This window comes from Triticum aestivum, chromosome 1A (genome assembly GCF_018294505.1).
Source record: "Triticum aestivum cultivar Chinese Spring chromosome 1A, IWGSC CS RefSeq v2.1, whole genome shotgun sequence".
Lineage (NCBI taxonomy): Eukaryota > Viridiplantae > Streptophyta > Magnoliopsida > Poales > Poaceae > Triticum > Triticum aestivum.
The window spans coordinates 586575314-586591794 of NC_057794.1; the positions used below are offsets into that span (position 1 = coordinate 586575314).

At 43.8% G+C, this 16481-nt stretch overlaps 1 protein-coding gene across 24 annotated transcripts; it reads right to left on the reverse strand.

Annotated features, from left to right (window-relative positions):
* Positions 1-1934: 1934 nt before the first annotated feature.
* LOC123070144 (acyl-protein thioesterase 1 homolog 1) lies at positions 1935-11085 on the reverse strand. Of its 24 annotated transcripts, none has more exons than XM_044493276.1 (14): positions 10938-11076; positions 9534-10818; positions 8010-8117; positions 7695-7734; positions 5507-5649; positions 5241-5420; positions 4865-5127; positions 4652-4763; positions 3700-3736; positions 3471-3540; positions 3187-3291; positions 2639-2962; positions 2456-2549; positions 1935-2373 (listed from the first exon to the last, which is right to left on the reverse strand). In XM_044493276.1, the coding sequence occupies exons 7-14, from the start codon at positions 4890-4892 to the stop codon at positions 2289-2291; spliced, it is 855 nt and encodes a 284-aa protein (XP_044349211.1). In that variant the 5' UTR covers positions 4893-5127; positions 5241-5420; positions 5507-5649; positions 7695-7734; positions 8010-8117; positions 9534-10818; positions 10938-11076; the 3' UTR covers positions 1935-2288. The 24 variants fall into 24 exon arrangements, with proteins under 24 accessions (XP_044349211.1, XP_044349257.1, XP_044349190.1 ...); XM_044493322.1 differs by having other exon boundaries at positions 5241-5353; positions 7654-7734; XM_044493255.1 differs by having other exon boundaries at positions 7654-7734.
* Between the last annotated feature and the right edge of the window lie 5396 nt (positions 11086-16481).

Consider the following 16481-nt stretch of genomic DNA (forward strand, 5'->3'; position numbering starts at 1 on the left):
TGCAAATGCGATGCACATGATGACATGATATGAAAAGCATGACACGCAAGCAAAAGACAAGGCAACAACAGCAAATAACTGGAAGACATCTGGCACAACGGTCTCGGGGCGTCACAGCTGCGCAAGACATCACCCCACACGCATGAGAAAAGTTGCCGCAGGCCGCCTCCACCCTGCTACCGTCGGCTTCACCTTGTTGCCTCAACTGATTTTCCGGGCTTCTCCACATAAAGCCTCCCCAACATCCCTATACCTTGGCATTGCACATTCGCTTTTCTACCTAGTTCTACTAGTGAAGAAGTAACTTGCTACCCAAACAACAATCTACAGATGAAAAAGAAAAGAGAAATGTCTAACAGCTCCTGGGTGCCCCTACACCCTCATGAACAGTAAATTCATATTAAATTGAAAAAAATCAAAAAAATCTGAAACTTTCCGGGATCAAAGATTATCAAAGGTTTGATGTTCATGCAAAAATTCAGAAACAAATAACCTTCGTGGAGCCCTCACCCAAAAAAACAAAATCACTGCTCAAAAATGTACATAAACTTTGAACAATGATTTTGTTTTTTTATTTGAGTGCTCTTCGAATGTTATTTTTAGCTAAAACTTTGCAAGATCATCAAAAGTTTCATGATGTTCGATGTCCCAAAGTTTCAGATTTTTTTGATTTGTTTTGATTTTGTTTTGAATTTACTGTTGATAGAGGGTGTAGGGGCACCTGGGTGCTGAAAATCCTATCTCGAAAGAAAATCACTTACATTATTTGTGCCTAACAATCTTTAGTAGATTCTCCTTTGCCATGACAACAAATCTACGAGGACCCGATTTGTCAAGTTCTAGGCTAGTAGATATCTGTGCTGCTTTTGTTGTTGGCTTGCAATTTCTCTAGCTCAAGCGCTAAACAGAATTCATGTCTTCTTCTACTTTTTTCCCTTGTTATAGATTTCTACTAGTTTTGTTTTCTAAGCAAAATCTTATTGTTGGTTTATCTGAATTGAATACCTGAATTAGTTTATCTCCCTGATCCCTGTTGTTCTCTATTCAGCTGCTTCTACAAACTGGATGAGATTCTTGGTTTGGCCTGCCTTTGATATCTATAGTTGTGCATGAAACTTGAAGTGTAATACTTGAGAACATCATTTGCTTGAACCATTGTCTCATACTCTCACCTTGTGCATTGCAGAGATACCTCCCCATCGGCAGTCGAGATGGATTTCGTCAATTATTACGAGGGGTGCTGGTGCAAGATGGTACGGGTGGCACAAGTGACATACCTGACGAAGCAGAGCCGGATTTGGATAATCGACCGCGCACTTGTGATTTTCATTGTTCTGCGTGTGCAAAGCAGGGAGTCGAACATCGGATCAGGAGGTGCTGATGGCGTAGGCAATATAACTGACGAAGCAGGGCAGTTTGATACTAGCAGCAGCAGCAGCAGCATGGCATATTGGCTGGAGCAGCCCGCACAATCTATGGACGACTGGTGCTAACGGCCAAGATTCGAGGTGAGTTTGCGCATCCGCTTATCTGTGCAGTTCGCCAAGAGAAATCAAAGTTCAGAGTTGGTAACCCAGGTGATCTGCCCCTTTTGTGCAGTGATGACAGTAGGCTTCAGGCATACCAGAGCATGATGCAAGTCACCTTACTTAGTTTTCATTCTCAAGACAATTGCCATTCTGCTCTCCTCCTGTTCAGATATCCCACTGTAAGCACAGCCAGATTCCTGTATGTTCCTTGTAATGATTACTCGAAGCAAGCACGGCGACAACTCCATGATCCTCCGGACATCCTCGGCGTCGCAAAGTTCGCCTCAGATGCTTCAGTTGACCTAGATCTGATCAAAGTGGTACACTTGAGAATATACATACAGCAAAATAATTGCTGTCCATATACTGCCTGGAAAGGGGTGCTTCAGTTCCTTCTTACAAAGGTTTTTCTCTGATATTCTAGGAACATTGTGACAAAGTCTTTGAAACCCAAAAGAGCACTGGTAGCATGAATAGTATGATCTGTATAGATGGTTATTTTTGCATTACAAAACAAGCACTGGTTACATTACATAATTCTGATAAATATGCTCTCACACCTTCACCAGTTTACTACACAGCACTCATGGTTGCTTGCTTAGAGCAGCAATGGCAGCCTGTAGAGATCAGGGGCATGTGGTGCTGTCACAAGCTACCAAACCAGCATTCACCTCTCTATAGTAAGTTTACACTGCTATATGCTACTAGGGAAGCCACCGCGTCGCGCGCACACGCAGAATGACAGAAGCGCTGTTCTCTTTAACGAGATCGGTCGACGCTGAGCCGTGAGCTGAGCCACCTGCAGACGTCGTCCATCTCTTCGGGGATGGTGTAGTGGCCCAACCTGCGGAAATAAACCATGTTTAATGTTCTGAGGAAGGAAGAACAGAGGAAGAGCTTTGTCAGGCGTGGTGTGAGATGTGTACCCGTTGTAGGACTTGAAAGTCAGATACGAGAACCCCGAGGACCGCAGGAACTCGGTCGACCGCTCCCCGTTCCTGTAGGGCACGACCTCGTCCGCTGCACGAGTAGAGGTCATCACACATAATTCAGTGACACCATGTAATACAGCTCTGAATCAGCAGCTAGCCTGTAGGTTTGTTTGTTACCTCTGCCATGGCTGAGCAGGATGGGCAGGGAGGCGGCTCTTCTTGCTGCCATGTGTGAGCCCTCCATCTTGCCCCTCAGTGTCCTGAATTCACCAAAGATCATCAGGGTTTGTTTAGGAATTAGGAGCAAAAAGTGCCTGGTTCTGTGGCAGATGACTGACTGACTGACTGACCTTGAGCAAGGGAGCCAGCCGCTCAAGCTGATGACTGCGCTGAGAGTGATCGGGTAGGGGGTGCCGCTGCTGAACTTGCCATGAGCGTAGCATGCTGCCGAGTGCAGGGCAGCTGCTGCACCCATGCTGAAACCGCCGATCCCAAGCTTCACTGCATCCACAAATTGCGAACAATCAGTTAGCCATATACTTTCATAGTTCTGACACATGTGTTCAGTTCCAGTCTAACGAACCAACACGACCACAATGCTTTGAGATTCTTGTGTGTGTTCTTAGAGATAGAAAAGGAACACTGGGCCTAGCACTTAAATAACACCTTAGCATATTGTCTTAAAGATGAAGTATTTTGATCCTGAAGTTAGTAGTAACTAGTACCATCAGAAGGCTCGGAGGACAGTAGGTTCGCTATGTGTGCAGCTGAAGCATCCAGCCCCTCGATGTCGTCGCGACCATCGACCGAAGTGTCATCAACGTCAAACCCTGTTTCAGTTCAATAAAAACTGGTGTTAAGTAAGTTTTCAAAATTCACCGCTCTGACAGAATTTCACATGAATTTCATAGAAACATGATTCAGTTCCCATATCATTCATGAAAAGTTCCCGCATACAAAGCAGGGCCTCAAAACCATGCAGCAAAGTTCCAAGCAAGAAGAAACTCACATGCAGTGCAGGGGAAGCCGCCAAAAGCCGCGACGGGCCGGGTCGCTGCGGTGGGGCATATCCACTTGATCTGCATGAGCAAGTGGCCTCAAGGTGAATAAAAAAAATTGGTTGCAACAGGACTAATCTCTGAACACGACAGGTTACATTAGTGCACTTTGTAACCACAGAATATTCTGTTTTAAGTTGGGCAATAAGAGTGCTCCAAGTACAAAACATTGATGCTTACATTGGGCAAGGGAAGAGCATCCAGGAGCTGGGACCAGCTGAAAATGACAGAATGGACAAAAGAAGTTAGCTCTCTGCATCAGGAACAGAATTGCAGCAGAAGATATTCCATTCCAGCTTCCTGCAGCAGATTGTGTGAACCACACAATGCCTAAAATTATGCTCTTACCACCCAGGTTAGTCCTTTTCGGCCAGGGTCTTGTTATTGTCCTACTTGTTAGAAAGACACCTAGATCCTTGTAGGTGTTATTGTCTTTTATTTTAGTGATCTTAACGCTTACTTAGTTAGCAAGCTAATGCTTGCCATTAAGGACTCTAATGCAGTGGTCGACAGGACGAAGATACTCCCATCCACTTCCTTGTGATAAATTATACATGGCATATTTACATGATTTGCCAAGACAGGGGATAGGAGTTAGGTATCTTGCATGAGCTACCTACACTTGTGCAATATTTATATGTCATTAGCCCACATCAAGAAGTATTTGACATTCCTCTTCACTTACTGCATGAAGAAAAGTGAGAGGCATATTGATGTCCTTGAGAAGATCGTTAGGTGTGATGTAGGACAAGGAAATTATTTAACTTTGAGTAAAGCAATACTAGGAATATATGCATGCAAAAAGGAGGCCACTTCATCGATCATTTCAGGCTAAAAGGTGCAAGGGAATAAAGCGTTCTGCATCGACACTGCGATCATCTACTCATGTCTTTTCTAGTTGACATGTGTGGTTTCTTGCATCCCTATTACATTCACACAGCATATGGCATGCATGTTGCATGGAGAAAGTGCCATCATTTATTTATCTTTGAAATTTGGCTAGGAAGTTTAGCATTCAGTTAAGACAACTGAAGTGTGTTAGATCCATCCGATGATCAAAACCAGACGCGTGGGATGTTAAGTCCTGGAGGGGCATCACCTGACCAGGCAGAGTTAAAGAAAGAAGTAATACCTTGCACCATTGTCACCTAGGCCATGGAGCCACACAATGGTGGCTAGGTGCCGTCCCTTTGGCCTCACCACATAGCTCCTCCCATACTCGACTCGACGGCCACCCCTGCCACCTGAATGACCATTTGCGACGATCTCAGCATTGATATTTTGGCATCCATGGAGCATTTGAGATTTTGAACATGATCATATCTACGGAGAAGATGAAAATTACCAGAAGAGCTGCTTCCATAATAGCTCATGGCTTCTGTTGTCTCTGCAACAAGAGCACTAGGTGATGCTTTAGTTTGTATGATCTTAGACGTAAGGAAGTGTATGAAGTCCACATCCCCATTTGGCTGTATTTATAGTGGAGGCCTGAAGCACTGAAGAAGGGAATATATGTCGAACAATCCCTGGAATCTGCATTGATCACACGACAGTGCGGTTTTTTCACACCGTGCTCACTGCAGCTGTCATGACAAGAGAATCTGGAACCTGGAAAGCTCTTGGGATTAGAAATTTTTTTTTGAAGGCTATATTGCTCCATAAGGAAGCATCTGGCACAATACTTACAGCCTTGAGACAGAAACGGTGATGGTGAGACCTACCATTTCATGCAAAGGTTGATAAGATGCATCTTTGACAGTGGAGAGGGAACAAAAATAATCAAATGTTGTTTCCTCTCCCTTTGATCCCATTTTACAGCCAACCAAGAATTTCCCTGCTTGTTGCATGGAGTATTAATGCCCACTGCTTTCTTCTGCCCACGAATTGGCACGACTTGCATGCTACAAAGTTAAATAAAATGGCAAGGAATATAAAGCGCATGCGAATTTTATTTCCTAGAGATGAAGCTTTCTCGCAGAAGTCTTACCTCAAGTATCACTAATCCATGGACTTTCAGAAACCATTTCTGCTGGTGGAATTTCAGTGCGGAAAGAATTGTATACCGCAACTTGTTTCAGGATACAATCAGGATACAGAGCCAAGGAAGAGTGACTATTTTGCCAGGAGTACCTATCAAGAGCCGATACCCAATCAGCATCGATTAGGGAACCATATCGGCTGAAATGCAAGGCAGCTTGCAGCATAAACGTGGTGCACTCTTCATGAAGGTACATATTCCTGAGACCTAAGTACTCTGTAGCAACATAAGTGCTTATATAAAGCAGAGTATTTCAAGTCTTATAGACATCATATGGTTCTCTTCTTACTTTCACTGGCGCAAATGGTTAAAAGATCTTGCTGGAATGAATCTAAAGCTTGAGTGTGTTTTGTCATCAAATGCGAAACTCAGTCACCTTACATTGTTTGACAATAGAAATATTTTTTGCTGAAACAAGACAACGGCAATCTTTTATATTTATTTATGGTGAGCTTTCTCATAACCAACTTCTACTCTAGGTTTGCTTGGAGCAAAGGTTGGAACCTTTGTACATATGCCTAATTGCTTTCAGAAATGGGACCCAGTTGATCCCTTCTCGACGGTGGAAATTTAACGGTGCTAAAATAACACAAGCATAAATTGACCTCAATTAAATTGTGGTAATTCGATACCAGAGTGATGCAAAGGTCTGCATCTGGTTTTTCTGGGTGCCAACCCACTATATACAGCGAGAATCATATACCATTCTCCCTTGCATTTTATAATGATTGGGATGGACGATGTGGGGGGCAGCTCTGCTAAAATATATGATCTATATGCCATTCTTGTCCCTGTCTAAGATTAGAAGTTTGGGGCTGTATCAGGCTAGATGAAGCTATTTCAGGAGACAGGTTCATCAGCCACCTGATCAAGCTTTTCTCACACGGGAAATCGTAGGCTATGCTTATGCTCTGCCCTAGTACTAGAAGCCTGCATATTCCTCCCTACTGCATATTTTTCGCCGCCTCATTGCACATGCTCCTATGAAAAGTGAAGTTTCTACAAAGTCAGAAAACATTCTCGAAAAGGCACATGTACAAAATATCAGATTTGTCGTTTCTCAAAAGTATACAGCTAGGGAGGATACGAGAACAGTAAAAAAATATTCTTCTTAAAACTTTATCTACTACATGCTTGTTTTTGCTTTATTATATATCAAAAGGCTAGCTCCAATACCACTCCTGTCAAGAGGATACACAATGGCAGAGCAAATATGCAGGTACTATGTAGTCCGCATCCTCTATAAAACTGATGTTTTGCCAGACAAGCAATTCTCTGATTAAAATGCAGTTAGGTACATTTCCCAGTTCAGCTCCCACTAAGGCCAAATCACTTTGTAGAGATTACTCACTGTAACAAGAAGTCCACATCAAAGCTTGAGTATTGACAGAAGTCAACTTCTAGAATGCGAGAAGGAATGTTGCAAAATGGAAGATTGTGGCCACCATTATCAGACAAATTATGCCTTTTAATGTTATCGTGGCATTCTGCATGCTTATTATTGTATTGGTTGATCTCTCTTGAAATTCTAAAGTAACAATCCTTGCGTTCTGCTTTGTACTATTGGTAGTCAATGTACATCAACTTTATTTGCTTTATTTGAGGTGTCTTTTGTAATTTTGTGTACATGTTGTTTGATTCTGTTTTCAAATTAAGCTTGTCATAAGCATACTGGAAATGCAAACTATTAGAGATGCAATAGTCACCATGGTGCGGAACATATCCCATGGTCAGCCTTAGGCAACGGAAAACAAAAGAAGACATTGCTTATCTCCTAAAATTCAGAGATGGGAACATCATAATCGATGAATAACAGGGGAAAGTCAGCTCAAAGCTAAAGCTCGTGTATGAGCTTCAGGCTCAAACAATTAAAATGACATTACCTGAACAACTATAATGTAACTTCAGGATTAAATTGGAAATTTATTTTCATCCATTGACCAATTCATTTATATGTTATCTGTTGGTGTCCAACTTTTTCAGAGCTCCCAGTTGTTGCCAGAAAAGGAGAACAGAAAACTATGGTCACTGGATCCAAACTCAAAAACACAAATCTGGATGTAAAGTGAAGTTTTAACTGCAAGTAACCGACTTACCTCACAGCACTGTGAGTAGAACAAGTGAAAGATTACCTCACCTCGACATCAGAAGTAATTTTGCTTTTTAAGTGCATCACGCTGGCAAAGATAGAGATCAGAATAGAATATTTACGATTGACGAATTAACTGCTATGGGCATTATGTTTAAAAGAATGTACACACATGACACGTTTCTGGATTTATGCCAAGTTCAGCATCCAACAAACAAGTGAAGTTATCATGCTACCGACTTAAATTCTCTCAAATAGTACCATGTTTGCAGCAAGGGGATGGATGCATCACATCACTCAAATCAATAAAGGAAAGCTGTGCAAGTTGCTCAAGGAACATTGTGTTCTAGACACTCAACTAACCAGGCAGGAAATTCCAGCTATTTGTTGTCATTCTGAAATCCTGAGCATGAAAACACACTCAAAGTTGGTAGAGTGGAAGAATCAAGACATTATCTCCTTTGATGTGGCCTACAGGTGTGGTAGAGTTATTAGGGTGTGAGTATGTCAATGAATAGATGTCAAAGCACAGGGAAAGTGAGGGCTATGAGTGGAGGAAAATCGAACAGCAAATATGTGGCAAGAAACAATAGTTCTTTCACAGGCAAAGCTCAATTCATTGTATGTGTGTCATTGTCATTGTCATCGTAGCTGCTAATTTCTGATTGCTTATTCAACATGATCTTGCACAGCCTATCCTTCACTGTAAGCTTTAACATGGAACGAACATTGTTCTCATGTTTCCTGTTTTCATTTTTCTTGTAACAGATTCATTTCTGAGTAGCTTTAAAAGAAAAACACCACAGAAAACACGTTAAATTGATAAGCAGCATTAATAGGACCAAGGTAACTCCTAAAAAAGGTGACAATAATAGGACCATGGTAGCGTTTTTTATGTGGTATTTGAATCAAAAAAAAAATATGACACCATGTTCAGCTTCTAGCGAAGAGCAAAGCTCAAAACTGAACTAACACAAAGTACCACATGGCATGAGTTATTAGCCATGCCCAGATTTGACTTGGCTTCATTATTTCTTCTTTACTTTAGCAATCTATAAGCAAAGTCACTAAAGGAACATATTTTTTGACATCATCAATGGAACACCATGTGTGCGGATTTCACTAGAGGAACCTCCCTGTCTATACAACAATCCAATAAAAAGTCAACCCCAAGGTATTACATTACTACAAAAAGAGATCCCATTTCAAATGAAAAGTGAGAATAACAATTTCAAATGCATCAAAAGTTTGATGGATAACAAGTTGCACACTAAAAGTATTGCTCTAAATAAATAGAGAGAGAGAGAGAGAAAGAGAGCTGAAAATGTAGATAATTCCAAACATTATGCCCATTGTCTCACATTTACCCAATGAAGAGCTAGCAAGTGACCGCAGCAATTAGTATGCACAGGAATCAAAAAAAGTTGACCCCAAGGTATTATATTAGAGGAAAAAGAAGCATTTCAAATAAGAAATGAGATAAAAACACTTTCCAGTGCACCAAAACAGGGTGGCATCAATATGCAACTTTGATGGATAACAAGTTGCACACTAAAGGTATTTGCTCTAAATAAACGGACAGAATGAGATGAAAATGCAGATAATTTCGAACATATGTGATGCCCCATTGTTTTTACCCCGCACCAGGAACAAACAAGTGACTACAACAATTAATACGTAGAGCAAGGAGATTAAGTGGCTTAGTTCATTCATATTACTAGAAATAACCCATTGAAGGGTCGCTTACAAGTTCTCACTGCCGAGCCAACATTGTTCCAAAGCCACAAAAACACATTCAAATGGACGTCAACTGATAAGAAAGCCAAATTAGAACAGACATAGGACTTGTCCAAGCCACTGACCAAAGCTAGAAGATCTGGACCATACCCAACAACAGGTTTCCATGAAGGAGCCATGCCAACTTAGCAAATGTGAAGCTGCTCTCGGATTCAGTGAGCATCTGACGGCGGCCATTCCGCAAAGCAGGGAATGTAAGGTCGGAGCGTTGACATGTGGTAATCGTCAAGAGTGCAGATAACGTTCAGTTTCTGACTATCCATATCATACGACATAAGTGTCTCTTGCGATCTCATCCAACCAACAAGGAAGATCAGGTTACATTCTGGATGGACCGCAGCCACCATATATTGTTCACCGAGCTCACGATAAGACCTTCCTAGCAGTTTCAAGATGCTGGCAGTATGTTTTAAGGTCCACTTTCCACTGGGATAATCCTTGAGAGCCCAAACCGATAGCACGCAATCATTAACATGCTCTATGCCCATACCGTATAAGTGTCCCTGAGAGTGCCCAATGAAAGAAAAATGAGCTTCGGGTGGCATTGGAATTCTCCTCCAAGTATCCCCGTCCGTGTCCACTGTAAATATTGAGGGTATTAGTCTCCCCCTGGGATAGAACCTGCCATCTCCATGATCTTAGGCTCTGAAATACAGGGTATAATTGAAAAAGTCATATAGTTGTTCACCACCATATGCCACGATATGGCCACCGCTCTCTGTGGAAATCCATTCTCCGGTATCGGATGAGTAGACCCTTACTGCCACTATGGTGTGGCCTCTCTCAACGAACGCGAAAACCACGAAGCGAGAGGGAACGGCGGGGTTGAAACACAAACAGAACTTGCAGCTCCAGGTTACATGTTGGCCCACCATGTAGATGTAGGGAACTTGAGGCTCTGGCACATCAAGCGCAGGCAGCACTGCCCAGATCTTGTCGGTCGCAGGGTTGCACACGAAGTATTCCGGAACTTGCATGGTTCTATTCCAGCCTTGGCAGAGGAGAATGCCGGCGCAGCAGTTTAGGAGAATGACATTCTTGTAGTTCCCCAAGAAAGGGAGAGAGGGGTCGACCAGCGGCCGGCCCCTCCCGGACAGGTTGAGGAAGCTGAGGCCCTCGTCGCGCCGGCCGCTGACACCGTCGATATGCGGGTAGCAGAAGAAGCCGGAGAGCGTCTGCGGCGACCTCCTGCGGACGGCGGGGTCGGAACAGAGCGCCAGCCAGGCCGTGGACACGCACTTGAAGCGGCAGAGGGACCGGTACGGCACCCGCGCCAGGACCTCCGGGAGTAGGTCGCTGGGATCCTCTCCGCCGCCTGCTCCTCCTCCTCCCCCTTCTTCCTCTTCCCCATCCCGTACCCGGCCTGCTGCTGCTGCTGCGAATGGTAGAGGCAGCTCGTTTAGGGATTTGAGATGTGCTCCTCCCGGATCCCTTCCTCAGGACGAAGATTAGAAGAAGAAGAAGAAGAAGAAGAAGAAGAAGGGGGCAGCAAACCTCACACCTGACCGCGACGGGAGCGGCGGCGACGGATGAGAAGACGGCGGCGGCGGCACTGGTGGAGGCGAGCTGGAACCCAAGAGTGCGGGGAACAGAGTAGAGCGAGCTGGTGGTGGTGGAGGCTGCTGTCTTTGGATTACTTTTTTTTTTTGAGAGTGACAGGTGCTGTATTTGGATTGGAGGCCCAAAGATAACCATCAAAATGGACCTGATGATAACAGAGGAATCTCTCTCGGCCCAAGATGCACATGCATTTTCTGTCAAGAGTACATTTTTTCAGTCCAACAATTTTTCCTTTCATTTCTCAAAATATATATATAATCTTTCCTTTCAGCTTCAATCAATTTATTTGAGTACCTGTCAAGAGTGGGGGAAGATCGAACAAGTAATATTTACCGGGCGAGAAACCACAGTTTTTTCATGGGGAAATCCCATAAATCATTTTATGTGCTTCATTATCAATGTGTCATCATTGCCGCTAAATTATGATTGCTCATTCACCATGACCTTGCACAGCCTATCCTTCGCTCTATCTTTACCACTGAATGAACACTGTATTCACTGTTCATGTTTTTTTTCAACTTTTATGAGAAATCATTTCCGAGTAGCTATTTTTTAAAACAAACATCGCAACAATTATGCTACCTTGGCAAGTACTAACATTAACAGGACAAAGGTACTTCTAAATTTACTAAAAAAAGTACTTTTACGCCAAAGTGCACCATTACATCTCTGAAAGCGTAGAAACACATCTGGAACATCACCTGATAGAAACACATTTCATCACGAAAAGGAAAACAAGCGGACCGTTCGAATACATCAATAATACCATCAAACAACAAAATTTGATTCCGCTCCGCACTAGCGCAGAGTAGACCAAAGGTACCGCCGTATAGTTCAGCGAACGATATAGCCAAACAAACGAGGATCCACCATAACAGAGAGCAAAAGCCAGACACAAATAAAAATGCAATAGATAGTAGTATCTCCTCCTGCCAGATTGCCGCTCAAGCCTCCCTCAGTACCCAGCAGGAAAAGTAGCAGTGGGTGCAATCAGTGGCGAATCTAGCATGAAAATGTAGGGTAGGCTCAAACATCAAGTTCTAAGCCTAATTAGCAATTGCATTGTGATTCTTGCATGTAAAGCACATAAATATAATTGTTAAGTGGTATGGTTAGCTGAAATTATTGAATTCATGTTCCAACCAACTCATCCAAAAGTCCGAACTGATGGAGGAAGGTGGGCAATATATTTCAACACTCCCCCTCACGACTAGGCTATTTTAGTCCTTAGACGTGGGATCGATGTAGGCTGCAGAATCGTTTTATTTAATACTGCGTTGGCAGGGTCTTGAACTCAAGACCTCTTGGCTCGGATACCATATTAAGATTGCGTTAAGCGTATGTCTAGCAGGGACGCATTGCGTGTTATATATAGGCCACAATGCGGCTAGGGTTTACAAGATTTAGTTGGTTAGGTTGTTGGATTGATCTCCAAGTTAACTATACAAGATAGAGATCAATTCAACATCCTACCAACCGAGTTACACGAGATAACCATGCCGCACCGGCCCTACAGCGTATATACGGTTTATACTTGCACCATAATACGCATACAAGTATTCTAACACTCCCCCTTAATCATAACTTTATCAAGTTGAGATTGTTCTTAAACTCTTCTAGTTTTCGCCAAGATAAGGCTTTAGTGAAGCCATCTGCAACTTGATCATTGGTGGGAATGAAACGAATATCAAGTAGCTTCTGAGCTACTCTTTCTCGCACAAAATGATAATCCACTTCAATGTGCTTTGTTCTTGCATGAAACACTGGATTTGCTGAAAGATAAGTTGCACCAATATTATCACACCACAAACGTGCAACTGGAGAATGACTTACATGAAGCTCGTTTAGTAAGGTTTGAATCCATATTAACTCTGCCGTAGCATTAGCCAAGGCTTTATATTTAGCTTCTGTACTTGATCTTGATACAGTAGCTTATTTCCGTGCACTCCATGAGATGAGATTTGGTCCAAAGAAAACAGCAAAGCCCCCTGTTGATCTTCTATCATCAGGACAACCTGCCCAATCTGCATCAGAAAATGCACTCACCAAAGTTGATGTTGACCTTGTGACCTTCAAACCTGTACTCATAGTGCCTCTTAGATATCTCAGGATCCTCTTTACTGCTGTCCAGTGTGCAAGAGTAGGAGTATGCAAGAACTGACATACTTTATTAATAGGAAAAGATATATCAGGTCTTGTAAGCGTTAGATATTGCAAGGCACCTACAACACTTCTATAGTTTGTAGATTCTTCAGCACTTAGTGGCTCACCTTCTTCTTTTGACAATTTTTCAGAAGTTGAGAGAGGCATATTCGAAACCTTACAATTCATCATACCTGCTCGTTTTAACACATCTGACACATACTTTTCTTAAGTTAAGACTATGCCATCTTTAACCTTCTTTACTTCTATTCCCAAGAAGTAGTGCAAATCACCAAGATCTTTTAGAGCAAAATCTCTTCTTAGATCTTCAAGCAATGCCTTAATTGCATCCTGTGATGAGCTTGCAACAATAATGTCATCAACATATACTAACATGAAAATGGTGATTTTCCCTTTCCTATAGAAGAACAGAGATGTGTCAGCTCTGGATGGTCGAAAACCAAGCCTTTGGAGTTTCTCACTCAGCCTAGAGTACCATGCTCTGGGTGCTTGTTTCAAACCATATAGAGCCTTATCAAGCCTGCAAACATAATTATGTTTATCTTTACCTCATACCCAGGTGGTTGCTTCATATACACTTCCTCCTCTAGAACGCCATGAAGAAACGCATTCTGCACATCCAATTGATGAAGATGTCAGTTGTTTGATACTGCAATAGAGAGAACAAGTCTGACAGTAGCTGCTTTTACAACTGGACTGAAGGTGTCTTCATAATCTATCCCATACCTTTGCTTAAAGCCCTTTGCAACTAATCTTGCTTTGTATCTATCTATTTCTCCATTTGCTCTTCTTTTGATTCTATAGACCCATTTACAATCAATTATATTTCTGCCTTTGGCTGGAGGAACTAAATGCCATGTTCTGTTTTTCATAAGAGCATTGTATTCCTCATCCATTGCATTTTTCCAGTTTTTATGTTCTAAGGCTTTTGACAAATTATGTGGTTCTCCAGTAGTGGTAAGACCAACAAACCGCACCTTATCATACCTGACCGTACCATCCGTACGTATTTTTGGTGTCAAAATACCATGTTGCGACCTTGTTGTCCTCTGTATTGGTGCAGGAATAACCGCAAAACCATCAGCCGCAGAAGATCCATTCATCCTCGTACCAGGAGCCGGAGCAGCCGATCCAGACGCATCCGATCCGATGCGGATGCTGTCAGCCGCATGCACCGCATCTGATTGGCCAGCGCGAGGGACGAGGCGGATGCTGCCTCCTGTCCGCGAAGCACCCGCCTGGTCGGCCCGACCGCGTGCAGGAGACCGCGCCACCTGGCGGTTCGGGACGGGCGCGCTCGTCTGGTCAAGCGCGGAGTGCGCTTCCGGGCCCTCGCCTGTGGGCCCCCGGCTGGACGCGTGGGACGCCGCGGGCGACTCGTCTCCTCCCGAGGCAGATACGCCGCGCTGCTGTTGGCAGGCGCGCCAGACGAGGGAGAATCAGCCCCGGGATCGCCACCGTCAGGATCTGCAGCACCTGAATCTGCATGGTGTTCCGCGCCTGGCTGCTGCATAAAATCATGAAGAACAACCGGATTTCCACCAAAATTAACTGCAGAATTTTTATGAAAATCACCCGATGGATCAGCTGTTTGTTCGTCCCCATGATCAAGAGGGTCAGAGGGGATGGTTTCAGGAAGGAGAAGAACTTCGGAGCGAAGAGGGGTTCCGGCGTTTGGATTTAATGCAGCAAAAGGAAAAACTGATTCATCAAAGATGACATCACGGGAAATATACACCCGTCCTGCTTGTATATCAAGGCATTTAAAACCCTTGTGAAGATTGCTGTAGCCAAGAAAAACGCACTGCTTGGAGCGGAATTCTAGCTTTCTAGAGTTGAAAGGACGGAGATTTGGCCAGCAAGCACAGCCGAAAGTGCGGAGAGCATGATAATTTGGCTTTTCATGGAACAATTTTTCTAAGGGAGTTTCAAGATTGATCACCTTACTAGGAGTGCGGTTGATGAGATAAGTGGCAGCGAGGAACGCTTCATCCCAAAATTTCAAGGCCATGCAAGCATGAGCCAAAAGTGAGAGACCTACATCTACAATGTGGCGATGTTTTCTCTCAGCTGACCCATTCTGTTGATGGGCGTGAGGACATGACACATGGTGTGTGATGCCTATCTGACGGAAAAAGGAGTTTAGGCGCTCATACTCGCCTCCCCAGTCCGTTTGCATAGTGATGATTTTTCGGTCAAAGAGACGTTCAACAAGTGCTTGAAACTCATGAAAAACTTTGAACACTTCGGATTTGTGTTTGAGAATGTAAATCCAAGTGAACTTACTGAAATCATCTATGAAACTCACATAATAGTTTTTCTTATTGATTGAATCTCGGGCAGGCCCCCATACATCAGAGAAAACTAGCTCTAAAGGAGCATTGGAAATACTACTAGAATTTGGATAGGGTAGTTGATGGCTCTTGCCTTGTTGGCAAGCATCACATACACCCTGATTATTCAACTCTTTGCTAGAAAAGGAAATATTATTGTGCTTGAGAACATGCTGAACGATTGCCGAAGATGGATGACCTAAACGATTGTGCCACCGTGATGATGAGATCTTGGTGGCGCCAAGTGCATGCCTACCCGAGCTTACGGGAGCTGATGATAGGGGATAGAGCCCGTTTCTACACCTGCCGCGGAGGAGGGTTTTCCTCGTTGCCTTGTCCTTAACACAGAAAAAATGAGGATGAGTTTCAAGAAAAACGTGATTGTCATAAGATAGCCGATGAGCAGAGATCAAGTTCTTGGTGGCATTTGGTACATGTAGGATATTTTTAAGATGGAGATTGCGGGAAGGGGTACGAACATAAGCATGACCTATATGAGCAATTTTCATACCTGCGCCATTGGGCATGTTTACTTGATCATGCCCGTTGTACTTGTCCCGAACGGTGAGCTTGTCGAGCTCGCTGGTGATGTGATCTGACGCTCCAGAGTCCACATACCAGTTGGTATCCACTCCATAGGAGGACTGAGAGTTGGCGTGGTTGGTGTTGACGGCCGCCACGCTCTTCTCCTTGTTGAAGGAGATGTCGAAGCGGTGGTAGCACTCCATGGCGGTGTGGTTCGGCTTGGTGCAGATTTGACAGAAGACTTCCGGAAGATCATTGCGACCTCCCCCTCCATTGCCGCGGCCACCACCGCGGCCTTGGCCATGGCCACCACCTCCGTTTCCTCGGCCGCCTCCATAGCGACCACCATTGCCACCGCGGCCACCACCGCGGTTGGGTCCGCCACGTCCGCCGCGTGAGACGGCGTTGGCGGAGGAGTGGGACGACTGGCCGCCGCCCTCAAACATAGCCAACCTGC